The sequence below is a fragment of the Rhea pennata genome, chromosome Z, assembly GCF_028389875.1.
Source record: "Rhea pennata isolate bPtePen1 chromosome Z, bPtePen1.pri, whole genome shotgun sequence".
Lineage (NCBI taxonomy): Eukaryota > Metazoa > Chordata > Aves > Rheiformes > Rheidae > Rhea > Rhea pennata.
Genome location: NC_084702.1, coordinates 41860855 through 41887587, shown reverse-complemented (window position 1 = coordinate 41887587; position 26733 = coordinate 41860855). Strand labels below are relative to the sequence as shown.

Sequence of the window (26733 nt, the reverse complement as noted above, 5' to 3'; positions counted from 1 at the left end):
TTGGCCAGCATGAATTGAAGGGAAGGGCCAAGATGAGACTGATCTCTCAGAAGACAACTACTTTCACAAACCACTCTCAGAAGCTACTATCACTGCTCACTGCAAGTGCTAAAACAGATCCTCACTGAGAGTCCTAAAACTCAGTACCTCAGATAACTTAGAGAAACGAGTACCATGTTTACTCAGTGCCACTCTTAACAGAGCTTGCTCAAAAACAAACAAACAGTTCAAAGCCATAACAATGCTGGCAAGGGTATGTGGGTGTATGCTTATATTATCTAATGTTTTGAAAATAAAAGCTATTTGTAGTGTGCTCATACGTATCAGGAGCTAGGCCTAATTTCTTCAAAACATGTATAGTGTATATACCATATACAGAGTGGGCAAGTGGCATCCTACAAACACAATGTATTGCTCTTACACAAACCAGTCCTCCTACATGGATATTAACAATCTTTTACCATCAAAAAGGTGACATTCTCCCCAGCAAACCTGGGGTAAGTTCATCTGCTGACGCCACAGAGCAGTTCACCCTGGCTGCTGAGCAGGACTGCTGACATTCCAAGCCACTGACTAACACACTGTTCTTCTGCACTAGTTCAAAGTTTTCTGGTTACCAAAACTAGCTAGATATATACTGCTCTAGAGATCTGTGCACCAAGTAAATCCCATACTGACTTCTTGAGCCTTTTTTAATAAGCATTATTTATACCCACCTGTGGAAGCATGCTAAAAGTAAGTTAAGAAGGGAGTCCACGATTTGGCATTGGCATCTAATCACTAATTACGTGTTAGTAAGTGAGTCCTAGATGCAGGATGCTCAGAGTTTTTGAAAATCTGATTTATTTACTAATTTGCCTGAGCCTGGATTAGGTCTTTCTGTACTCATTTCTGCCAAATTTTCTGTTCCAGAGTACCAAAAAAGAGAGAGTCAACCACTAGATCCACATCTGAGAAGGAAAAGACTCTTGCTCAAAATTTTTTCTCTCCAAGGTAACTTAGTCCACTGTCTTGTCCATAGTAAAAGAAATCATAAAACAGAAAGGAAAACCCTTTCACTTTGAAGAAACAGGCTGCAAATGCGCTCCACCAGCTGAAGGCTTGTGATACACAGTATGCTATGGAAATTGATGACAACAAAATGTATCACATATTTAACAGTATTCTTAAAGCATTAGTACTTTGCTAGGTTTTGCAATTCAACACAGTTACTCAAGCTACCAGTAGAAGCTGAGAGGAACTTCAAGGAGCCTACACAGGTTAGGTGAATAACTGAAATTCAGTAACAACAAACAAAGTAATGTGCATTGCAGGGAAAACTTTATGGGCAAGAACCCTAAAATGTCCTTAATTAATAGTATCTTCTGAAGGAGACTGATATGTCACTGTAGCTGTCCCAGTGCAGACCTCTATTCAACAAGCAGTTACTGTTAAGAAAAGGAAGCAATATGTTAAAAGTCTATAAGAAATGGGAGAAGGAACAACAACAAAAACACTTCAGTGCCTCTGTAGTGTAGAAATCAGTGGTATGGACATGGAATTTTACATGCTGTTACTGGGCATTCCACCTCAAAAAAAGCAGGATTATTTCCAGGTAAGTTCAGGAAAACACAGTAAAAATAATGAAAAAGAGAGGCTGCAAGACAGGAATGCCCTCCTTCTACGGAAAACTGGTAAGAATGTATAAAAAATGAAGGCACAGAGCCTGGGAACTTGTCTGCCCTGACACATAATACAAGAATATTCAGTTGAAATAAAAGGTGAGAAATGGAAATCAAACAAAACATTTCTCCATCCAACCTGCAAATAAACTGTGACCTGTATTGGCACAAGAAGCCACAGAGAAAAGAACTTAGCAAGATATCAGGAATGCTGCTAGTTAATGGTAGCACCCTCTGGGAGGAACATTAAGCTTCACACTTCTGGAGTTCAGCAAGTCTCTAGCACAGTCCCACGATTCACAAGTGACTTCACACTGGCTATTGCCAGCTTCATACCCTTCCCCTGATTCATGTGGTACTGACAAAAAACAGGATATGCTGCTAGACAGATCACGGCTAGCAAGCAATTCCTATGATCCTAGCAATCAGCAGCAACTTGGCGATACTGCCCTTTCCACATTCCTTGGCGTTACTGGCATTACACTGACCTCTGGTGGTTGCCAGGAAAAACATGTAAAGAAAGGAAGCAGCCAAAAGGTAAGGAATCACACCCTGCAACTTCTGTGGGAGCTCTGTTCAGTGAAGGCATGTAAAAATTCCTGGCCTTGAAAGTGCTCCAAATCACTCAAGACAACAGGCCAGGAGCAATACTGTACTGATGACTCACAGCTCACAAAGCACTTTAAAGATATTTCAGCTTTTACTCACAATGCTCCCATGAGATACATATGCTCTTTATCAGTCCGTGTTGGGGTTTCCTATAACATCATCACCGTAGTATCTCTGTACATATTAGCCCCTTTTTCCATATGAGGAAAAGGAAGCAAAGAATAGCTGGATCTGCAGCTCTCTCTGCAACACACATCCCAAACCGGACACTGAAGACCTAGACTAAAGCACGCACATTAAACTAACTTTTCTTGGCTCTGCTATTGTTATACTTAGCCATTTTTATTTTATATTACTTTACAACATTTTGTTATTTTATGTTATTTTATTCCGTTGCACACTTTAATTGTGCCCAAAACTCTAAATCACTTGGAGGGTTTTTTTTTTTTTTTTTTTTTTTTTTTTGTCCTGGTAGTCTCAGTGACCCGTTTTGCAGACACTTGTTCCCAAAAATACTCACACTGGCACAAGTGATGGGGCAGTAGACTAAGGCTTGGGAGCAGGAACAAGTGGTCATGGGCCAGGAAGGGCAGGAACTGGTTTTTCTGCTGAAGAAAACACAACAGGGAATTATATCCTTACAGGTTAGTGTTGGAATTCACTCAGGAAAACTAAGGACACACCCAGAACAAGTGGAACAAAACAAGGCATTTATTACAGATTTCAAATTGCGACTGCTTATTAGTGTCCCAGGAATCAATGACTACAGGACTGAAGAACAAGAACTGCACTTTCCTTGGAGAGTGAGTACAAAGGCTGAATTGGGCCAGATGATATACCTCTACTCTCCTTTGCATGCAGTAGCAAATTTATAAAAATCTAATGTAATTTGACACGACTTTATCTCTTTAGACAGGAAAATAACTCTTCATTTGAGGAGCTCAGTTGTCAGTTGTTGAATTATACTTTGATAATATGGAGTAAGAGTTGACAGAGAGAGCATTATCACTGTGCAGAACTTTCTAAAACTGAAGTCAATGCTATAAAGGTCTAAATAGGCCTCTTCCATGGTAGCTCATCAGAAATACTCTCAGGTCTAACAGACTTTGTAGGTAAAAAGAGGTCCTTTGGGCTTGCTCAGGAAGAGCTCAACGATATCCACAGAGGAAAAATCTCTGTCTGGGTAGCAGACAGGACTCACTTTGGGAGACACACAACTTGTATCCAGACCTACTTACAGACATAAGCATCTCAGTGCCACTTACAAGCTGGCTTTATGGCTTTAAAAGAAAATTGTGGAGATTGTGCAATGATGGAAGACATCACCACCATTCCCTTTCAGTGCTCTATTTGGTGGGGTGACAAGTAGCATGGCAACACTAGTAAGAGTTTTTATGCGCTACTCAGATGATGACTTTTCACAAAACGTTTAGGAATTTAACATTTCTATATCTTTTTGACAAATTTGGCGGAAACTGACTATTGGCTTAAAAAGTATCACCGACAGGAAACAAAATCATTTAAGTCTCACATCTTTAGGAAACCAAGCAGAAAAACATACAGCTTCTACGTTCTGTTCTTTCAGCCTGTTAAACTGAAGATCCTCTTACCAAATCTCTGTTCTCTGTGTTTTAAAAAGCCAAAAAGGCCGAGTTTCTCAAGTTCCTCACTGTATAGGTAGGTTTTTTAGCCTTAATCCCTCTAGGGCCAAGTTCTCTCCTTGTGTCCTGTGGCTAAATTGATAGACTGGAACACCTGAACCACTGCATGCTTGCAGGTACGTGGCTTAGCTCAAATTCTCTGTAAGAGGCCATTTAAGCTAAGATAGGGCTTTGTGCCAGAGCAGCTAATTCACTTCTGCAGACTATGCAACACACGCAGTAATCTGTGACAGAGCAATGAGGCAGACCTTTGGGACAGCAATGTCTTAGCCTGCTACACCAAGATTCATCAGCACCTTTGTCAAGCCTCCTGATACTTAAAGTGGCAGCTTGGTGTCTGCTTCCACCTTCAAAGGATATATTTAGCCACTAGGTAACTGAGAATTATTGTTAAGCATGTCCTCGAGCGAGCACGTCCTGGCTTCATAGGATACTTGTAACAAAGTTCACAGATTCAGAAATTAAAAATCCAGATTCACTGTGTTTATCTACCCTGACCTTCTGGGTAACAAAGGCACAGGACTGCCCCGAAGTCATTTCTTTTGAATTACATCACCACTTTCAGAAAAATCCTGTCCCTCATCAGATTAATCATTCTGATTTTAAAAAGATCTAGCAATGCAGGGTCCTCTACAGTCCTTTGTAAATTGTTCCACTGATTATTTATTCTTTCTATCAGCAGGTTGTTCAATGCGGAGAGGAACTAGGAAAACGAGGATAGCATTTGTGACATATGTCCCTAATCCACGTCTGTCACATGAAAAATCACTCTAGTCACTGTTTTCTAATGGTATCTGATTGTTCTGGTAACAACTTCTGGGAACAACTGAAACGATCAAGATTTCATATAATCACTTAGTGTTTTATAACTAGAAAAAGTTTTCTCAAGATATGTGTGCCTACCTGAGCTCTGCTATATCCTGAGGTACAAATAACAAATGGCATGCACGTTAAATGTTTTTTCTTTGATAACACTGTTTGCTTATGTTATCAAAATCTGGACTAGCTCAACTTGAGTCAAACTTCTGTCCAGGCAGCTGTCCTCAAGCTGCAAAGCAACACCTGACTGAACTTCAGCAGAACAGAGAAACAGATCCCTGCTACCTTACTAGTGTGACTGTCAGCAACGATCTCATCGGTGTCCTCTGCAAGACCAGCTACTTCCGCGTTTTCGGTATGTATCATTTTACTAAAGTGCTGATCATTATGAGTGCATGAGAGCTAGGCTTGAGGCAATATTTGAGTAATACTTCAATAAAGACAATCTTCTTCATGGGGAAAACAGCACTTGGACAAGACAAAGCCAGTGAGGGTCAGCAAGATAACACTTGTGAATTTGCTTAAAATCAATGTTAACAGTATTGTTTAGTTTCACCATGAACTTAAACAGAGCACTAATATACCCTGTCTGTATCTATTGCTGTGCCCAACAATACCTGCGCACCCCATGCAGGGTCGGCAAATCCGCAGGCAGTGCCACCACGGCTGGGCCCCGCTCAGCGTTCGCACGTTAAAACTCCAGGGCGGCTGCACACCTCGCCCACCTGAACCGAGGTTACTCGGCGCAGGCTCCTCGGCCCAGCGGGCAGAGCGCTCGCTCCCAGGAGCCCACAGGCGAGGGCTCCCGGCGGGGGAATTCACGGGGCCCGCACGTCCTGGCGGCAGCCTCACCACGAACTCTTGCGTCTTTGGCTTCTGCCAAAGCGCCGACCTGGCCGGTGTGCCGAGGGAGCCCGGCCCTCGGCCGGGACCGCGAGCATCGTCTCCAGCCCTGCGAGCCCCCAGGGGCGGCTGCCTGGCGGATCGCGTGCCGGCAGCGGGAAGGTTTATCTCAGAGTGCGCGCTTCAGGCGTACACGACTTTTTAGGCGTCGATACCTACGCGCTTTCAGACTTGAAGTAGCCATACTGGTAAAACCGCTACCGCGCGCGCTCAGCTGCCGTACGTTAGTGCCGCCGCTCCCACAGAAGAACGGTTACACTGGCAGATTTCCCACCGCAGCTGCTTAAATAAATACAAAACCCCGAGGGGCGGCAGAAGGCGGCGGGAGGCGCCGCGGGCGACCCGCGACACCGCCCTGAGGCGGCGGCCGGCAGCGCCGGGGGGGCGGGGGGGGTAGGGGCAAGGTCACGCGCCCCTGCGCGAGCCCAACGGTCGGGCTGCCGCACTGCGCCTGCGCGCGCGCGGGCTGGCGGCGGGATGCTCCACGCGCGCGGGCTACTGCATTGCCCCACTCGGGGAGGGAGCGGTGTGCTCCCCTCGCCCACTCAGCTCCCCCGCGTCCTCCAGCCTGGGCTCCTCCCTGCTGCTCGAGTGCCGCCGAAGTGGGTACAGGCTTCTCACTGCCCCCGTGGGACGTGGTACACCCCGCCGCGGCCCGGCGGGAGGGCCGGCACGCGGCGCACCCCTTCGCCACCAGGGGTTGGTTTGGCCCGCTCGGGGCATGCTGGGAGGCGGCCGAGGGCTCCGTTGGACTGTGCGCGTGCGGCCGTCGTTACTCGCGTTCCGGGTCTGCGGCGTCCTGGGGGTCCCGAGCAGGGCGGGCGGGGTGAGGCCGCCCGCTGAGGGGAGGTCAGGCCGAAGAGCGGCCCTGGGGGCCGAGGGGAGCTGGGCCGCTCGGGGGCGGGCGGGCGGCGCGGCCTCGCCTCACGCGGGCCTCGCCTCGGCCTCCCCGCTGCGGGCGGGCGGCGCGGCAGCGCCTGGACGGGAAGGGCTCGCCGGCTGCAGGCTGCCTCCTGCGCCCGGTTTTCTCAGATGTGGCTGGCTTTGCACATGGTTCTTGGTTGCTCTAGTAGGCACTGGCGTGCCTAAAGACTGGAAGTAGCCAAGATTCTAGGTGTGCTGATTTTTTAAAAAATTTGCTTTACCCTGCTGTCTGTTCTTTAAAACTGGACAATTATTCCAAATATTTCTCTGTGGATTTCATATCTCGGTTACGTTTTCAAGTGAGTTTTCTCTTTCTTGTTCTTTCAGATGAAAGCAATGGAAATCAGTCGATGGCCTGAGCAAGCACATGGTATCCCAGGAGCATGGTATGATGGTGTTTTTCTGTTTAAATGCTTACCTTACATAAATAGTTATTTCCATATTAATTTAGAGCAACTTAACCTCTTGAGAAATTTCTTTCATATGTTGTTAATTTAATTTTGCAGAGAGAAATGATCAGTTTAAGTGATCTATTAAAATCTTTGCCTTTGTGTTGCCCATTCATTGACTTCCAGAGTGAATGTGGTGTCAAAAAAGGCAAACAAGAATTCTTGTTAAAACTATTTGAGGAACTGGTTATTTACCTTTCTCCTTTCTGGTTTTGCAAGGACAAAAACTCTCTTAGGGGTTATATAGTTGAGTTTATGTGGTTGAGATTTTGTATTTCAGTCTTTCTAAGTTAAGAATCTGATAGTCATTAAAAAAGGAAAAATTAATAGTTTAATGTCTACTTTTAAGGTTATTTAGCTTTCCTGTCTGTAAGATTAACTTTTTTTTCTTTTTACGGCTGTGCTGCAAGTAATAACTATATAGCACTGTTTTTTTTATTTTTTTCCCCTTTAATCCCTTTGAGAATCTGTTCAAACAAACTTAAGTTAATGTTAAGGAACTTAATGATTCCTTTAGTTACCCTTGTGTTGTACCTGTACTTCCATTGCAGTTCTCTTCAGTTTTAGTGTTGCTCTTAATACAAAAAAAGATGGCAAGGATTGGGGATATATGTATTTGTTGAGCTAATGTATATCACTATCTAGTGGAAAGAAGAATGAATAAAAAGTTCTAGTTGATATGCACAGATCATGCTATACTGCAATGAGAAAATTTTCTTTGTCCATTGGATAAAACAGGTCTCCACATGGCCACTGGGTTTGGCAATAATGCAAAGTTTTTCATTAATGGTGCAGTGTAATGGGGTTTTTGGTTTTTATTTTTGTCTTGTTTTTCCTAGAAGTGAATGTTAGAAAGTTTGAGACATCAGCAGTGGCTTTTTAACATGCAGGTAGCTTATTGTAAGCCACATGAACAGTCTAGTATCCAAAAGATTGCATAGCAGGCCTAATTTTTTTCTAATGGTAAAGCAACAGAAGTATCAACGTTGCAAGCTAATAAAATGTAAAGCAGTTTTGCATATTATCCGAAGGATTGTTTTTTATTGTTGCAGTTTGAAAGCTGCTTTTATCCTCGCTGATGCCAGTTTTTATTCCTGTTTAATGTTGCAAGTAGGATAATGCAATTACAGACTTCTGCAGAGTCCTGTAGTTTTTCCACTTACAAGAAGATACATACAACTTGGGTCAGTCCTGCTACAGAAAAGATGAAAATCACATCTAGCAGTGTTCTTAGAGTGTGCGTTGCCTTTGTGTTTTGTATTAGTGACCGAGGGTCAAAAAGTAAAAAGGGAATCCCTCTGTAGCTCTATTTAGTATTGGATGATGTCTTCTACTGTTCTGCTGCAGATAGAACAGTCTTTTGATGGTGTGAAATACACTTTAGAGTATTGTTGTTAGCGGGGGGGGGGGGGGGTGGCAGCAGCTCTTACCTTGGGGACAGTGGAGTCTATTCCTATCGGAATGCTAAAATACCCATGGAAAATTCTTACAGAGCTCTGCTGCGTCTGTGCAGTATCCATCAGTGGGGATCTTGCTGGCAGCTCTCAAGCTTGTAGAGGCAGGCATGTGGTGAAATTCTGAGCATGGGAAAGGCTTGTAGGAAACAGTTACAAAGCCCTGACACTCCAGCTGTCCAGCAATTTCCTACATGAGGTGAGTGATGAGAATTTATTTTACTCTGTGCTTCAGCCTTGCCTTGTATGATGAAGTTGAATGATGTACTCTGTTGGGGGGTGGGGTATAGTTCGCAAAGTGGCTTTTGAGTAGAAATTGGAAGTGAAACACTGTGGGCCTCCTCAGCCTGATGACTTTATTTTTACCAACAGTAAAAACAAAGTGAGAAACTGTAAAAGCAAGTCAAGATTTCAGTGTGAGGGGCTTTATTAGAAATGGTGCCTGGCTACCAGTGTGTCCAGGAGGAGTCTGTATGGCTTACTGTATTTCTTTTTGTGGGAGGGTGATACTGTGGAGAAATTCAGGGTGTAGAGACTTAAGAAGTTTGCACAGAAGATTAGTAAAACATGAAAGCTCAGTGTCTCATATCAAAATGCTATTTCACTGTAACTTTCTGACAAAGCCAGCGCTACTCAGAAGTTAGTGTGAAATGTGGCCATACAACCAAGATGGAAAGACTGGGGCATATTTTCAACAACTTGTTTCAGTATTAAAACTGTGGTTTGTGTAACATAGATGCCCAAGGGCATGATCAGTCATTTGAGCCTTTGAAGCCAGGATCTTTTCAGTCAATATTTGAAATGTTGTGTGAGGATGATCCAGTATTGAAAAATTATTATAACCTACCTGCATTTCAAGGGACACAATATGCTGTGTGCTAGAAAGCAGTGTTTCTGTTGAATGCTTTTGTGCAGAACTTGGTAGTGAAAGAAAAAAATGAATGGAGGTTTGCTGCAACAGCAACAGACTCAGGAATATGAGGTGAACAAACTAGTTGCTAAAACAGGAGAGTACAGCAGTGATGAAGGGCAGACAATGAGGTAGAAACGCTGATAAAAGAAGACACACTGCTCTTTGTGCATCTTGTTCAGTTGCATCTACCAGTTAAACCTGCAGGAACGTATTTCAGGGCACACACAGAACAAAGTATATTTCTTGCACATTTGTCTGTGTTCTCATTATTCTTTTTGTTTCACTAATGTGTTCAGCTCTCTGGTGGAGTACTGAAGAGGAGAATGCCGAGACCCAGTGCAACACAGTGAGCTTTCCAGGGAAAAACTGTAAATACAGTTCAAGAAAACAAGAAAAACAAGAAAAGAAGCTTCAGGAGGAAACCATTTGTGAGTTTTTTGGACTACTAACACAGTTCTGTTGCTTGCCTTTGTTCTCCCTGTGCCAGAAATGGATATACTGTACAGACCACTACAGAATAGAAATACGGACTCTGTAATTGTGCAACTCTTGCAATAGCAGCTTTCAAAATATGATTGCAGCTCTCAGAGCAGATCGATGCTTTGGCAGCTCTCTGGAGTCTTGCTTATCTGGGCAAAGAGCTGTTCTTGCCTGTAGGCTTCCTAAAACTTATTTACATTTTGGGTTCTAACCATTTTCCGAAGGGATGAGGTGCAAGCTGATTCTTATAACTTTGTTCCAGTTTTAAGGATATAGCAACCTAATGGTTGCTAGGATAAGTTAGTTCCGAAAACAAGCACCTACTGCATGGCTTCCAATCTTATGCTGCGTTTTTTTTTTTTTTTAGGAAGAGTTGTTGGAACCAGCCTGAGACCAGTGGCATTCTGTACGGAATAAGACTTCTCCATAAGAAATAAACTATAGAAAAGATGAAATATTTAGCCTGAAAATTCATGTGGTGACACTCAGAGGCTGATTTTAACTGTAATGGGGCAGTGTCTGGCAATGCAGCAAAAAAATTTTTTTTTCAAGCTGTAATTGCTTCTGTTCAGCAGAGGCTAATAAATGGATGGGAGTTAACTGCTGAAGCCATGGGCTTCTGCAGCATGCTGGGAGATCGGATTAGCTGGGATTTATATTCTGGTGAGGAAAAGCAGAAATCTAAAATTCAGTAACCCTGTATTTAAAATAGAGACAGGTATTTCTCCAACGTGAGGAACTGCAAGCTTTCTTTAGATCCTGGACACTGCATATTATGATACCAGGCTATGCCAGGTACCGGAAACTAAATTTGAAATAGAATGAAATACACTGCAGGAATAATGATGGGATTTCCTACCTCTGTTACTGGAAGGTTAATTCATCATATATCTGTTTTACCAGAGTGACTGCTGAAATTCTAAATTTGCAATGTCAGATTTCTCAGTATTGAATATAGGCAAATTACTAATGCAGCTTGTAAGCACAAGCATGCTTGTGCTTTCTGCTTTGTCAAGAGGGAAGAAGGTTTAGACAAGAATGATTAATTTTTAGTGAATCAAGATGTAATTATTGGATGTCCTAGAAAGCTTAGGGCTTGTGTTTGGGATTATATTCCCTTGAAGATACCATCTGTTCAGGAGTTTTGCTCCTGGGTCTTTGTTTAGAAGTGTAAGATGAGCAGGAGTATCTTTTAAGACTTTTTTTTAAGACTCTTGAGTAACAGCTAATGCCAAGTTTTAAATGATGTCTGACATGTTAATTCTGTATCAGCAGCAAAAACTGGAGAATCTAAACTTTGCTTTTTATTTGTCCCATCACACTGTGAAACAAATCAATAAAAAGTGATGTGGGGAGAGGAATAAATGGGGGAATATTACTACTGGTAATCTGACTGGTGTTAGGACTGCTTTTCCTAGTTTTTACGAGCAGCTAACTAGACTGTACTCTTGCAAAACAACCCCTGTGGAACCCCTTATTTTTCCCCTTTCCTTCCTCTGCTTTATTGTAAGAAAGACTAACACAGAATCTGGCAGACTTAAGGTTGATAGTATTCAAGTAGAAAGGAGGAAAGGTTCTCAAGTGCTCAGGGGAAGCTAGAGAACAAAGACTTGTGCACTAGGTTGATGTTACACCAACCCTCTCTTCTATTACTTGCCTTCAGTGGTCTACAGCAGAGGGTTCTTAACATTTAAAGGCTGAGAATTGTAACTGTTACGGGGTGAGGATAGAAAGAAAACAATTGACTTTCAAATTTCTCTTCTACCTTTTAGCTTGAGATAGGCACAGTTCAGTCCAACTTCACTGAGGCTGATCTAGTAAATGAAAACAGCCAGTTTGCATCAGTGCCTGAGCCATAATATTCTTGAACGTAAATCATTTTTTTTTTCCTGGTAAAGGGGTTTGTTGTAGGTAAAAATAGCAGAAGTAGTTTTGAGGAATATCAAGTACATTCTAATGCCTTTATTGAGGAAATAGTTAAATGATAGTAACTTTCAAGATCTTAATATTACAGCAGGTATATATCAGGCAAACTGACAACTGGGAGGGCAGTAGGTTTTGGGGTTTTGTTTCCTCCCCCCCATCACTCTTCTCAAGGAGGCATACAGTGAAGAAATTAAAACATGGGTATGTTAAGGGGAGAGAGTGCATCTGCCATGCTGGCTCTGTATATTTGGCTTGACAGCTCATGTAGTCTGATACTTGTTGGTGATTTTCAGGTAAGGAAGCTGTGGTCCATACTGGAAGTATGGAGAAAAAAAACCTTAAAATTGACAACTCTGCTACCAGCAAAAATACTTAATCTGGAGAAGCTGTATCCTCAAGTGGATTTTAATTGGTACTACACCTGTCTCTACCAGATGGTACTGTCAAATGAATCTGTGTTTCTTAAGTTCTTCTCCTTTGTATAATGTAAATAAGACACACAGGCAACCATGGAATACCCTAAAAATTCAAGTTTTACTTGACTTTTAAATAATCTGGACACAAGTTTTGACACAGCCATCTATCAAACTCAATTTAAAACAAAGCACACAGTTGCTTCATGAATATTTAACTTAATGTACACAGGGTATATGCATCACATTGATATGTTTATGTATGTTTTAAAACACCTTTCTAGAGAGCTTTGAATTAAACAGACTTTTCCAAAACAAAATATGCCATCCATTCAGTTCAGTATTCAGCTGTATAAAGATGATTTGGCAACTTAAATGGTGGTGTTTTTTTGTTTTTTTTTCTTTTAAAAAAAAACATCTTGCAATACAGTGAGCTTAATCATACTCTAATTAGAGTATGATTAGTAGTATTAGTAGTATTCACAATGCATTGTAGAAAGGGACAGGTCCAAACTAGCTCCTGATGAAGAAACCAGATAACAAGCAAGGAGACCAATCTGGGATATACAAAAATGCTTCTGCGGTGTGGATAGCCAGCCCTCTTCATTGTATAAAATACTTGTTTTGCTAAGAGGTACATCTATATAGTTTGATGTTGCTAACTAGTAAGTGAGACAGATCAAAACTTCCTTATTCATAGCTCTTGCAGAAATCTCAGGAGAGGTAAATGCTGAGGCACAAAGTTAAAGTTGTTGGCCTGAGATTACTTCAGTGAGTTAGAACCAGGATGAGGAAGAGGATGTCTCATCTCGGTCCTTCGCTCATTTAGGCTGAGCCCAAGGGAGAACTTTGCCTCCCCGGTGAAGTATTTCCTGTCTCGTGTCTGACTCGCCAGGAGCACTGAGAGCGGTGAAGCGCTCCAGGCTTGCAGTGAGCAACGTGGCGCAGCCGCTGGGCAGCGAGGGGTGCAAGGAGGCTGGGGCAGCAGCAACTGCGGGAAGGGCAAGGTGCAGCTCGGAGGCCCAGCTGCTCGTCAGTCTCGTTGCTGTTGTCAGCCTGTGCGGTACAGCTTCTGGTGAGTGAGTACTTTTAGAGCTGTTGTTACATAAAACTGAAAAAAGCACAGGAAGAGGCGCCTTTCTTCAGGTGACCCAGGAAGACAAGCTTAAAGGAAAAGGAGGTGCATGTATATGGAATAACTTCCCTTTTCTGCTCTATGAGCTGACAGTGATGTCCTTTTCTGAATTTTGCCTTGCTCTCACACTAATGTGGAATAGATACGTTAAACTTAAGTCTTTCTTGTACTGAGACAAAATCGTATTGATCCAGGCTAATCACTAGGCTTGTTAAAATCTGATTCTAACACAGTCTCATTGGGAGTAAGACCACTAATTCAAATCCAGGACTCTTCCCACAAGTTTCTCTTTTTTAAAAACTCAAAAGGTTAGCTGGACTAGGAAAATTCTGCTTTGCTACTAATTTATAACTGAAAAGTATGGATACTAGTCTAGCCTATCTTCTGATATAGTGGAATAAGTAAAATATCACACATTTGGCTGATGGTATCCATTGATAATATACAAAAGCCCACAGGCAGGTGACAGCATACAGGAAAAAAAAAACAGGTTGGATGTAACCTTTTTTCCTAATCAATATTTGAAGACTGATAAGATATAGATGATGCGTACAGATATCCTTAAATCGTAAGAATGCAAATACTCCTCAAGTGAGAGATGTGTTCTACTTGTTTGTGGCTGAGTAAGGAGACCAGCATAGTGGCAATAACTTAGAAAGCAACAAACTCCGAGCAAATGTATAAAGCTCCAAGCTTGGGATAGTTTCCTGAACAAGTAAGGGGTGGCTTTGATTCAGGGTACCTTAACCATTTTGTGTGTGGTTAGTCATTTTAGTATTCTTGGGAGTATTCCAAAGGATTGTGGTGATAAAGATACAGGACGCAAATTTTTGCCACAGTGGGTTGTTGTTGTTTTTGTTTGTTTGTCTGTTTTTAAGCCAACACGTGAGAATACTGCTCCAGGTCATAAACAGATCCTAAAGGATCACGGTAAACTGGCAAAATGACAATGAAACCATTCATTTCAAAGTTTGGGGTACTTTTAAAAAGACTATTACAAACAGTTTGAGCAAATACTTTAAGCCAAGCTCAACAATGTCTTAGCATGATGTCTGCAGCAAATTGAGAAAATGCTGAAGAACATTTATGAAAACTGCATTTGTATCACAGGGGGGTTCCAAGCTCTTCTTTACCTTAGAATTGTTTGCTGAGACCAAAGGAGGAGCATTGTCTGAGATAAGTGTTCAAAGAAACGTATTTGTCAGGTGAATCTGCCTTTCCAGGAACAACGCAGCACCTCTTAACCTGTCACAGGAATATACAAACTGTACCATTACTACTCTGGCTCGTGGCATCCATCCGACCACTTCAGATCTTTACAGAGAATAAAGATGAAGTGGAGAACAGCCTCACCACCACCACTGCGGGCACATGAACTACAACAGCTGTTTCCATTGCCGTTTAAAAAATTCAGTATTGAGTTTGGGGATTGCACTTAGCAAAGTTACCTTGCTAACAGGTTTTGCTAAGCTCCTTAGTAAGCTGGCACAGCCAGGAGGATAGGCAGTGTACTGACAGAGGACAAATGGGAGACACAGGAATGACTTCAGCTATTTATACAAAGTGATAGGACAGGAAAAGATCTAGGCATCATGTCAGACACCTATTGGAAGATAATCTGTTCAATGTGCAGCATCACTAAACCCCACTAACCCTACCCTGACAATAGGAAAAAAAAATGCAATTATCATACCTGGAATACTGCCTTTGTCATTTTATCACGTAAGTAGCAGCTCAGGGAGGAGTAATAGATGTTATTAGCATTGACTATTTCATATGAAAAGAGATTAAGGCAGGCTTCACTAATCTAGAAAAAAGACTATTTACCAGCTCTTTTAAATCCTACTCTACAAGTTTTGTTTAACTGATATTTAAGTGCTCTGCTGAGTAGTCCTAATACAGTGGGTCAGTACGTATTTTCCCCATTTCCAGTGTGGTTTACCATAAAGCTGGTGGATCTTATTCTTATCGTAGGCAACGTTCAATTAAATAGTCCCTGCACCCAAGAGGGCATTCGAAATTGAGAACACTTAGAACTGTCGAGTGAAAGCAAGTCTGTATAATCACTGGAACTCTCTGCCACAGGGAGTTATGGAGTCCATTACTTCTGAGCTAAAAATGCATTGAGTCAACATTTGCGTTAACACCACTAGCATCTGTTGTTACGCCAGCCTAAAATAAACATTTTAAGAGCTCGCAGTCCTTATGTTTCAGGGCGTAAGTTGATCGCCAGATGGAGTTGTGAAGATGTTTCTTCCCGAGTCATACTGTATTGCACAATTGGCCAAAAATATGACTACTTTTCTTCCCCTGAAGCATCTGGCCCTGATCATGTTAGTTAACAGTCATTTTTGGAAAAAGGCAATTCAGTTACAGAGCAGACCATACAGCCTGTTTTGTTGCAGCAATTTTTTGTTTCTTTTTTTTCTTTTTGGAAATGTAACTGCTGATCATACAGTTTTCCTAAGACTTTTCTTTTTGGTTGTCTAATCGGGCAACTTCTCAGTCAGTCACGCGACTCTAGAGCGGTGTAAGCAGTTAATGCATTGCTTGGCCTTCCCAGCAAGCAGGCTGCATTTCTGAAAGTTCTGAGGAAACTGCTATCACTCCAACTTCAGCTTCTTTCCTTGCACAAAAACACTCCTTGGTTTCCAAAGAATAAAATCCATTCACCATCCTCAGTTACAACAATCAAGTCTCTACCTTGAAGCGTGACACCTGTACAGTTTTTATTGTTTTAGTGGTGGGTTTTCCATCCAGGTTGTTAGTGGATAGATGAGATTTTTCTTTTATTAGGCTCTCTTTAGATCCGCTTCGTTTCTGAAGAGAACAAATGATAATATGTTGCTGAAAATGTACAGCAGACTTACTTAAATCCTATGTTTTGATAACTGCTTTTATGACAGCCTTAGACTAAGGATAGGACAATTTATTGATACCAGGAGTATGAAAGTCTGTTCTGATCAAACAAAACTTACTCTCCTCTTGCCTTCTCCTACCCCTCCCAGCTGCTGCCCCCTATGCTATTTGGATTCATATTCCCTATTCAGGAAATACCAGGACTAATTATTTGGTATTTGGCCAAATACTGCAAACAAGTGTTCATTAGGAATTAATGGCCACTGTTGTGAGGCATTCTGGGGAGAAGGGAAAAGAGAGGTGTTTGTAGACACTGAACATTGTAACACTAATTCCTTCCAGGGCAATGAATTCAAGCCAAATAATATTAGATAGTAATGAAAATAAGATTATGTGGTGAATTTTGAACTGGATTCAATACTGCAAGTTACCTATTTCTATAAAGCACTTAAATGTGCTTAAAGTGTAAAGCACTTAGTTTTAAATATATCAACTTCCTGCTCCCTGCTGGAGCAAGTCCTTAGAAAAATATCAAGGATAGCTCTTCTTTTTCAATTTCCATCATATGCAGGAATAAAAATATCCTCAAACTTAATTCCTATCTGACAGGATATAGTATGTTTGCTGGCCTTAAAGTGAAAAATAATCTCTTTTTTGTTTTAAAGTTGTTCAAACTTAAATTATTCTGTTTACAGGATAAAATTGGACATGTTTTATTGGTTATGTTCTTTGGAGTTTCCACACTGCTGTATCAGCATGTGGTTTTCGTGTACTCACATGCCAGATTAACAGACATGATGGGTGAGAAGGAAATGTGTGTATTATATTTCATATTTTGATTTTAGATTTGAAACTACAACACTTAGATTTTTAAATGACAATCTAGTGTTGCTGAAAGCCTATATACACACTGTTAAGAGGACAATTGGGAATCCTGCTTTTACTGAATGTGTTATTACACAGATACGCCTTCCCGTTGCAAATAATGACTACAAAAATCAAATTAAAATGAAAAAGGGTCTAGAAAGAAGCAAGATTTAGGAGTCTGCTTCCATGAGTTCACTCGAATTTCTAATGCATACCGGTAAAGTAACAAAACGTTTAATGAGTACACAGGAATCCCAGAGCGTTGCTGGAAAAAAACTCCAGGTAAGTGTTTGTCAGAAGAGAAGCAGTTTGTAGCATTCTAAGGATTTGGAAGCTAGGTAGAAACAGGTCTGGAATTTTCCCTTGTATGCACTGGTTTTCCTTCAGTGCACTTGTATAACAGAAGTATGTACAAGTGCTTGCTTTTTGAGTATCATTTGCGTCTCATGTTTTGAGCTTAATATGACTGCCTGTCAAAGCTAAGATAGGTTACCATAATTTATGATAAAAGGCAGTGATAAAGACGAGCTCTGTCCATTTTGTTGCAATAGGATGAAAAGAATAACTATTCAGTAGTTGAAAAAAAAAAAAAAAAAAAACAATGTTGCAAGCCTGAGCAATCAAGCTCTAAGAAGTGGAGGGAAAATGATGATAGACTATCATTACAGCTACAGCCTAAGCACACTTGCATATTTTAAATAATTGTGAGATAACAAAGCATCAAACTTAAGTGTCCTCCGGTAGGAAGCAGGTATCCATGGGAGCATATGCTACAGAATTCAGTATACCTGGAAATGTAAACAAAGTAATCAAGTTGCAAAATGTAAAGCTTCCAGTCACAAAAAAAAGAACCTGAGTCATATTTCCTTTTCACTGAAAGGCAAAGACTTAATTAAAATACAGCACCTGACCCTTTCTCCCTCCAAAAGAGGAAATTTTTAAAGGGTGCACACTTACTAACCAGCTGAGTCAATTGGATGCTGGGACCTTTAGCGTCTGAAGAACGTGTCACAGGCAGTGGAGGCACCAGATCAGTTTTTGCACTGGAATTACAAAATAGGTATCGCTGTAATGAAGTACACTGTAAGAATACACAAGAAGCATATTAAACTGACCCAGCTGGTGACAAAAAGGCGCATCAAGTAATTGCAGATCTCAAAGGCAACTCACTGCCTGTCCCCTAACTTTCGGCATCGAGAAGCTATTGTGGCCCTGTCAATATTCTGTAGGGAGAGGCACGTTCAGGGCACAGCTCATCCCTTCCCTACTTATGAGGCCTCTCTCCCCCTACACTAGGGAGGGGGCCCAACTTGATGTGAGATGAGCCCCATCCTAAATCGCAATGTGCACTACCTCCTTCAGGGTGTCAGCAGCCCGCCCCACCCTGGGTGGCACAGGAACAGCCAGCAGCTGTACAGCAAGCCCAGAACATCCTTCTCCCAAGGCAGAGGAGTGCCTCCCCTGGAAAGCCTTAACTTCTCTGTACGCGTGCTGGGGGCACAGTAACTGATGCAGGTACGTACTGGCGTGGGGGTGCTGTAAGTGGATGATATTTTCAGGAAACTGCTTTTGTCATTTCAGGCCTTAATATAACTGAATATGGGGCTTTTTCTTCTCCATTCATAGATATTCCCTTTACAAACTGGTCTTCTAGGAAAGACAGAGCCACCCATTACTGAAGAGTGGTTTATCGGAGCTCTCATGAAACACACTCCTGCCGATGAACGGCTTGACTCTATTAAGGATGTAAGTACTTGGAAAGTGAGTCATGTGAGCTCTCCTCCCTTAGGCAACTTCATGACATACCTCTGAGGAGCAGGGCAGGCTTAGTTTGCATTTTTCAGTTTTTCACCCTTTCTACAGAGTGAGTCAAGAAAGCCTCCATGACTCAAAATAGACTACGAATGTTTTTGCACTTCACTGAGTTATTTAGCTCTGAAGACTTACTGCTTACAGGGTTGCCTGAATCCTGTGTCAGCACACAATCACATCTATGCCACTTCTAATCTAAGCATGATCTCTGGGGAACATCTGTGACCCATTAGAACAACCCATTGCTAATAATCACTTTCACATACTTCACTTCTGACAGAACAGATCTTTCGCCATCAGAGCACTGGGAGCGCCGATACTGACGGTAGCTTCGAGGGGAATGTGAATGTCTAATGCGAATTGGGTCACCTTGAGTCCTATGTGAGAAACAAAATTCACAACAGTGGATCAATAAATCAGACCTTTGGCACAAAAAAAAAATAAATGCAACTTCAGCCTGAGACACCCTCCCATTTCTTAATAAAGTATAACAGATGGCTTCTTGCACTGCCTGAATTTAAAAGGCTGGTGCTTTTCTTATGAGCCTGTACTTTACAAATTAATGCTTTAAAAGTGCAAAGGTCACTAAAATGGACATGTCTGTGTCTGAGAATGAAACTTCTTAATAAGGAATGTATTAAAATATACAGCTTTAACATCAGCCTCTTTTTGTCAGAGGTATTGTGGAAGAACGCTCTAATATAAATGGATCCCATTTATCTCACAGGCAGCTGCTTGCACTAACACATGGCATCCCAAATGGGCAATTATCATGGTAAAATAGATGTCCGTTCTGAAGGAAATGGTTATGCCTTGGCAGCTGCCCATGGTAAGCGAGGGAAAAGGGGTTGAGCAGACCAAACAGTGCTTTAGATGACCAGAATAAAAATTTAAAAGGAAAGAAGTTTAGAAAAGAAATAGGCTTGTTCACTTGTATTCAATTCTCCCTGGTTGTATACTGTATATCATATAGAACATATTGCTGGGTGGCATAGAGAGACATATAGAACATAGAGCATATGTTCTATGAGCGAGTGGCATACAGAGAGACAAAGATGATTCTTTCTGTATTTGGGAAAGGGAAAATGCTAGGTTTAAAAACTGTTTAGTAGCCTAACACAACCCATACCTGAGAGCATTAAAGCTTATGAAGTATGTGTAGCCCCATCCTATTTCAGTATGACAGAGCTCACAGTAAAAGAAAAAAAGAGAAAGAAAGAAAGAAAGAAAGAAAAGAGAGAGAGAGAAGTGAGCTTTTATATTCATAACAGAAGTCCTGACATAAACTCACTCTATTTTAGTATATGGGATTTCTTTCAATTGCTCCTCAGACAGGCCAGATGGATCCACAAGTTCCTTCCTAGAAAGGATTAGGCAAAGTAAATAATATTACAGTAGCTAGCAACTGCATAACCATTCATTTTTTATTCCATTAGGTTGGAAAGATATACTTAAACAAGCTGTTTTCAGCCCAGAAGTTATCTTGACATCAAAACAGGAAACCTACTAAGAAACATGTCTAACTTTACCTTGATTGCTTCAATTGCATGTCACATCCTATTCTATCTTCCTCTCACCTTCTTGCACCCTGATCTTGTTGCTTCTCAATATAAATGAATATTGTGAATACTGAACATTGAATATTCCTTGGAATAGGTTATTATCTTCCTGTTTGGTAGCAGTATGTATAACAGAATAGGGGACCTCATCCTAAAAATGTCAGTATTAAAACCAAGGATATTTTGGAAGCCTCACAGGAATACATATTTAAGACACTGTATTTTTCTTTAATTCACCTACATAAAATAGTCACCTGTATTCAGTGGTAGGAAGTATCTTCTATGCAAAGCTAAGTAATTTACACCTGTGCAATTAATGTACTGCTGCACATAAACAAATCAGAACATAATGCTTTGCAGCCACAGTGCAAGGGGTGGGAATAACTATATTGGGGCAATGCAGTGGTCAGTCAGACCCTATGAGGACAGTACTTACTGAATATGTTTCCACAGTTGTTCTTTAGCTTGTACATCTGGGCTTCTCCTATCAAGACCGAGGAAAACAACAAAAACAGAACAGTGAAAACCACCATCTGAGGTACTGCTGCTCAGTAACAACTTTGCATGGCACACATTTTAACACAGAAATTATGGCAAGTGTTATCCGCTAGTGGCTTTAATTTTAAATTTTGTTATCTTGGGAAATGCAATTTCATTGCTTTACTGGAACTGAAAAGTCATTTCTTGAACGAGAAGCTCCAAGTAAAATCACAATTTCTGTTCCGCTACCCTTCAGCAAAAGCATGCACAAAATATTAATGACAGAACAAATTCTCACTGCAAGCCAAAGCTATGCCTAGCTTCTGTCATCTCCTTCGCCCCCAGCCCCTGGCCCAGCTAAAGACAATGTATTTTGGAATTACACTTTTAAAAGGCTCTGAGAAACTTGGGGCAGCCCAGCGAGCCCTGCGTGGGCAGGAAGCGGTTCGCTGGGCCAGCCGTGCCTGGAATCCCTGCTCACTCCCAGCGGGCACGAGGAAAGAGCAGCCCTCGCCCAGCAGCCATCCGTCTAGCCTCCGCTTCCCGGCGGTTTGCAAGCAACGTTTCTGCTTGGTTTGTTTATACTTTAACTTTGCGACATCTAGGACAAACACAACAACAGCAATTGCACACAAACAGGCAAATACTTTAGCAAGTATTTCATTCATAGACAAATAGCGTAGCCAAAATTTTAATCGTTCTGTTGCAGACGAGGAGATTTAGCAAAGAAAGGCTGAATTACGTGTGTCGTATCTCCCAACGAATTACAGAAAATACTGTCTCCTAACTGGATTGTCCTTCCTTTTTATTTCTCTTATTCTATTTCATTTCAGGTTAGCGCGAAACCACTACTGTTGCCAAAGCTACATCTAGAAATCACCAAAACCCATGCAGCTTAATGGATTAAACGTATGCTTTACACAGTGGCAGGGACTACTGTGTATTAAGAGATCAGATCGCTCTTATCATTGAGATTATATAAATTCAGTGTAGACAGCTAGACTGTTCCACATCTTCTGAGATGCAAAGGATGCAACTTTCAGAAGGATCAGCATGCCTAAATGCTCCCACAGAATTCACAGTTTCATCAGATCATGTAACTTTTTTCTTAAAAAAAAAAAAAAAAAAAAAAGGCCTATCATAGTCAAAGAGCTTTAGGAATGGTATAATCCACAGATTTAGGTGAAGATCAAGGAAGAGAGCAGAATTTTGCCTTTTTGTTAATTGTAAAGTATCTGTTAAATTGACTCTCCATTGCCCAGTGACACAGCCATATAGTTCCAAACTGTTCTCTATCACTAATTGTTTTACTATGTTTTTGTTTCACGATTACATCTTTGGCTTATTTCCAGACTTCAGTCTGGGAATAATGTTCAGAGACATCTGCATTTCAGTAAATGCTTAACAGATGGCATAGAAGCACATTATTTAGAAATGATAATTTTTTAGATTTCACAGGTGCAGAAGTACTGGAAGATCCTAGTTTAATGCTGTAAAAACACCAGAGAGAGATAAAAAGGCAAGAAACAACTTTACATTTGTAATTCCCTAATGGGACTAATATGGGACTAATCTGTAACATTCTCAGGCTTCAGGCTGGTGATGGCCTTCAAGGCAGCATCACGCAGCCGTCCTGTTCCCACCTGGACAAGTCCTGTCCGCTGTCACACCACTCTGTGTCTGCTCCAACGGGCCAGGTCCTCATGAGGGCATTCACAGCCATCAGGTGCAATAGCTACAGCCACGAGTAGCTTGCAATCTGACATTTCACAGCACAAAGAGGGTCTGATGGCTTTGGGCATTCATATTTATTTCAATGTATTTCATTTTCTCTGATTCTCATTTCTCCTCTTTCCTTCTCTCTTCTTGCATTTACTTCTTTTTACTCCCCTTCTTACATTAGTTCACATTATTTTTAACTGCCCAAGGCTTCAGCTTGGTATGCAGCGGTTTTTAACAGCCTTTTTCACCCCTCAACTTTGAATTAATTTCTGCTTCTGTGCAACCCCCTGCTCACAAAATAGCAGCTGCAAACTCCACATTCACCCTGGGGCTGGTAATATAGGCATCCTCTTCTGAGACTGAATAATCAGGCAGTGGGGAATGCAAAAGCAAAAGCTGAAAAAAGCCAGCTTCTCCAGGGAGGCTTTGTAATGCTTACAAGCCCCCGTTTGCCTGAGGAAGGAAAGCCCCAAGGTCACTCCCAAACCCAGGGTTCCCACAAAGCAGGGCATTGTGCACACAGCTCACCCATCTGATTAGCTCATTGCTTTTACTGATTCATGGAAACACACCAGTTCAGGATGCGGCCCCAAATCTCCCCGTGTCACCAAACACGGCACATAGCCTCACCTCCAGCACGAAACACTGGCTCGCGCAGCAGCGTGGAAGTCGCCTGCATCTCACCATTTTCTAGGAACTGCGCCTCCTTTCTGCGGCCAGCTCTGGGTGTTTAATCCCGTGACCTCTCCCATCCTCTCCCTCCTCCTTTTCCTTCCACCCCGACAACTACACTAATAAGGGAACCATTGCTGTAAAATACCAGTAGAGCCACATATAGCATCTTATGAGAAAAAGCATTAAGGAAAGGAGCTATACACAATCATTGCTCAGAGGAAACTCTTTTTAGGAATTTGTATCTTGACACTATCTTTCACCACTTTAAGAAGTGTTACGATACTGGGATAACCTCACAGCATTTATTCAAATTAACTCCCCACAAATGAATATCCAGAAATATGCTACAGCTTATGTATCTTAATACAAGCATTTTTCCACCAAAGGCCTGACTGTGCTTCCTTTGAAGATATCAGGAACATTATCACTCTAAAATGAAGAAAAGCTTATAAGAAGAGGGGCCTTGTTAAGGTGAAATGTAGCTACTGTAAACACTGAATAAGAAATTCATGTTTGTGTAGTTCTCAACCACACATAACAAGGAGAGCCTTCTTTTAAGTCTTTAATGTCAGATCATAATCCCTCTTCCACACCCTTTTCACTTTTTTGTTGTGAATTGTATCAACTTCCAGAGTTTGGACAGATAATATATATTCAGATTATCCTATTGCAGTATTTGAATCAAATTTTGAACAAATAATAGCTTCTAGACAATTTGTAAGCTAATCGGATTCTCTAATGTGCAAGAAACCTAATGGGAATTCACAGTAAGTGGTGAACCTCCAGGGTTTTTTGTTGTTGTTATTTGTTTTTTACAAGCTCAAACAATTCTAGACGTTAATAAGGTCTACATTGTTTTTTATGTCTGCATCTGCACCCTTATTAATAATTCAATTTGATTTCATGATTCACAAATGGTAAATTTAAATAGCCACGGAATTTTAATGGCCATTCTTCTTAATTAAAAAAGCCCTTTGGCTATGCAGATGTTTTACTTGAACTCTTGAAAATAAACCCCGTAGAACTAGAATTGGGAGCTTTCTATATTTATCTTTTCCTTTAGAAGAAAGAAAGGTCAAATTCTTGTCAAATATTTTTATTCCTGAGACCAAGGAGAATCCCACTGCCACACACACACACACTCTCACCAAGAATGATTAATTTTACTCATTATCAAACAAATGAAATGCAGTGTGCCAGACATGGTAACAAATATTTCAACCTTTATTTCAAGCTTCCAAAGTGAACCTCTAGTGAAGCTGGCACCAATAAGTAACTTAATATGAAAGACTTATTTGTATTATTAAAATGAAGGTTTTGTGTCAATAGTTAAATGTGCAAATTCAAATGACCGTATGTCCAGATTTAAAAATAAAAATAACCAGACCCTACATCCCAGGGATTCACTTGTTTTCCTCCTCTCTCACATGCATACAGTCATGTAAGCAAACAGCTGAGCTGAATTAAATTAAATTAATGTTCTTATAACCTACTGCAACTAGGGTTTATCCATCTTGTTTGATCTGACTGCTCAAACAGTTAAAAGCCTTTTACCAGACTCTTTTTATAAAGTGCCTTTAAATGAATCCACATTATCCTTTTTCAGCTTGTACTTGCATATATTAAGTGAGGCACACAAAAGTGAGGAGTATATTCATCACTATCATAATATGGGAGAGAAGAGAAAAGAGGAGTTACCCACAATTTTCAGTTTCCTCCTTTCTTTGCTTTCTCTCGGACCTTGCCTTGTTAAAAAAGACACTACACCTTTATGCTTTTTGCTAACAGTAATTTCAAAAAAACAGAGTCCAGAATATCACTGCACTGGCTAGCATTTTCTGGAGGGAAGATAAAATGCATTTCATAAGTTGTTAGCCGCAAGAGGGAGCCTGTGCTGTCCAAGCAATAAAACTTACTTGGCACAAGGAAGAATAAAACATTGGCTATTAATTTCATCTAGCTATGCGCTTACAAACTGAGTGTATTTCCTAGTTTATAGCACTTTCTGTATATGGTACAAAACTGTAAATCAAACAATCTGTTGTATTTGTGTCTTCAAGTGAGTTTTAGTATTTCTGATTTTTAGTACTATATTGTCTTACAATTACACCTAACAATATTTGACTTGTGTGTAGTCGTGAGCAAACAGGTCTGCACAAAGCCAATAAAAGTATAAATTCCAACAATTGGAATTTTAATAACAAATAGTATTTCTCATAAAGGAAATAAAACTGTAAGCTATGAAGGTGGAGGTAAAAATGGGTTCTAACAACATGGGTAACTATGAGAACAGAACTCTAGTGAATTTTAATACCGGAAACATCAATGTAGATTACAGTTGCAATAGGTAAGAATAAAATAGCCATATACTTAATATTGGTATGCATTCTTAATATGCTTCCAGCTGATTTTCTCAGAAACAGGGTGAATAAATCTTTCCAATCACAAATAAGTGTGTGGGGGGGGGTTTAATCATATTTTAATTTTAGCTATATCAACACAGATTTCTAAGAGGTGAAACCTCCTCCTTCTGCCCGTCATTCTTCATTTAGAGACTTACTGGGAATGTGGGGGCTGACAGTGAAAATTACTATTCCCCTTCCCATTTACCTGTAATAAAATTTCACTTATTAAATCAGGGAGAATAATCCTTGCCTTCATGAGGCTAAGTATGTTCCTTGTATGAGGAACTAAAAAGGGACAAGAAGCATTCGCTGCATTTTGCTCAAGGCAGAGATTTCTATCCTTTCTTTTTTTTGTATCCATGGGTCAATAAAAGTGGAAATTCCTGCTCTCCCCTAACACCATATGTGCACGGGAATGTCAGGAGCCCTTGGGCACTTCATCCTGCTTGGGAAATGCAGCAAAGCCAAAGTCCTTGAAGAGATTCAAATCTGCATCCTAGTATTTTGTTACAAATATTTCATTATTCTTTAAACTATACTAAAATGCTTACTAAGGGAAATAAATTTAGCAATTCAAGGCATCACAGCATGGAAGATAAATTTGAGAAAAGATATTGAAGAAAAGTAACCAAGTGATTATACTGGGTTTCAGTGGTCACACATTAAGCCACAGGCTTCAGAGCTGGACAATTCATCTCTTTAGCAAGGCAGCGAGTGCGGGGATATAGTTTCAAAGACAGCTCTTTAGCCTGATCTCCCAGTGCCTCACAGATGCTCTCCTGGCATTCTTCAACTGTTGCCCAGACCAGCCCCAGGGCTCCCTGACACTGATACTGCCCTAGGTGGTTTCTTGGGTGGCACACTGGAAAGAAACACAACCCAGAACAGTGTGCCTAAAAGAAACACAGTCATAATAAAATCCGCATTTTCCTTCGTTTGAGAGAACTGATTTTAGAAACTGATCATTTCACCATGTGGGGAATGGCTATCCATAGGAATGGCACTGC

General features: G+C 41.0%; 1 protein-coding gene, 2 long non-coding RNA genes and 1 other non-coding gene across 14 annotated transcripts in view; 2 read left to right on the top strand and 2 right to left on the bottom strand.

The window, feature by feature from the left end:
• The window catches only part of LOC134153985 (uncharacterized), a 115303-nt gene extending 109296 nt beyond the window's left edge, over positions 1–6007 (bottom strand). For both annotated transcript variants that reach the window (XR_009961297.1, XR_009961296.1), the window contains exons 1-2: positions 5813–6007; positions 2791–2878 (exon numbers count right to left, since the gene is read on the bottom strand). This is a non-coding gene — a long non-coding RNA (uncharacterized LOC134153985). The remainder of the gene's footprint in view (positions 1–2790; positions 2879–5812) is intronic.
• On the top strand, positions 5081–10328 carry LOC134153983 (uncharacterized). 6 transcript variants are annotated; one of them, XR_009961294.1, is made up of 5 exons: positions 5081–5105; positions 6905–6963; positions 8519–8679; positions 9690–9821; positions 10241–10328. It is a non-coding gene; the product is annotated as an uncharacterized LOC134153983 (long non-coding RNA). The 6 variants fall into 6 exon arrangements; XR_009961291.1 differs by lacking the exon at positions 5081–5105 and adding an exon at positions 6369–6440; XR_009961293.1 differs by lacking the exon at positions 5081–5105 and adding an exon at positions 6383–6407.
• LOC134154028 (small nucleolar RNA SNORA13) lies at positions 7121–7252 on the top strand. Its single transcript, XR_009961311.1, has one exon. It is a non-coding gene; the product is annotated as a small nucleolar RNA SNORA13 (small nucleolar RNA).
• A 1981-nt stretch (positions 10329–12309) lies between the features above and the next one.
• Positions 12310–26733, bottom strand: part of EPB41L4A (erythrocyte membrane protein band 4.1 like 4A) — a 139402-nt gene continuing 124978 nt past the window's right edge. For 4 of the 5 annotated variants that reach the window (XM_062600577.1, XM_062600578.1, XM_062600579.1 and 1 more), the window contains 5 exons: positions 20881–20928; positions 20177–20245; positions 19152–19262; positions 18035–18116; positions 12310–16167 (listed from right to left, as the gene is read on the bottom strand). In XM_062600577.1, the coding sequence (XP_062456561.1) occupies positions 16039–16167; positions 18035–18116; positions 19152–19262; positions 20177–20245; positions 20881–20928 (439 nt within the window). In that variant the 3' untranslated portion in view covers positions 12310–16038. Of the gene's footprint in view, positions 16168–18030; positions 18117–19151; positions 19263–20176; positions 20246–20880; positions 20929–26733 lie in introns of all 5 variants that reach the window. The other variant, XM_062600581.1, reaches the window with a different exon arrangement.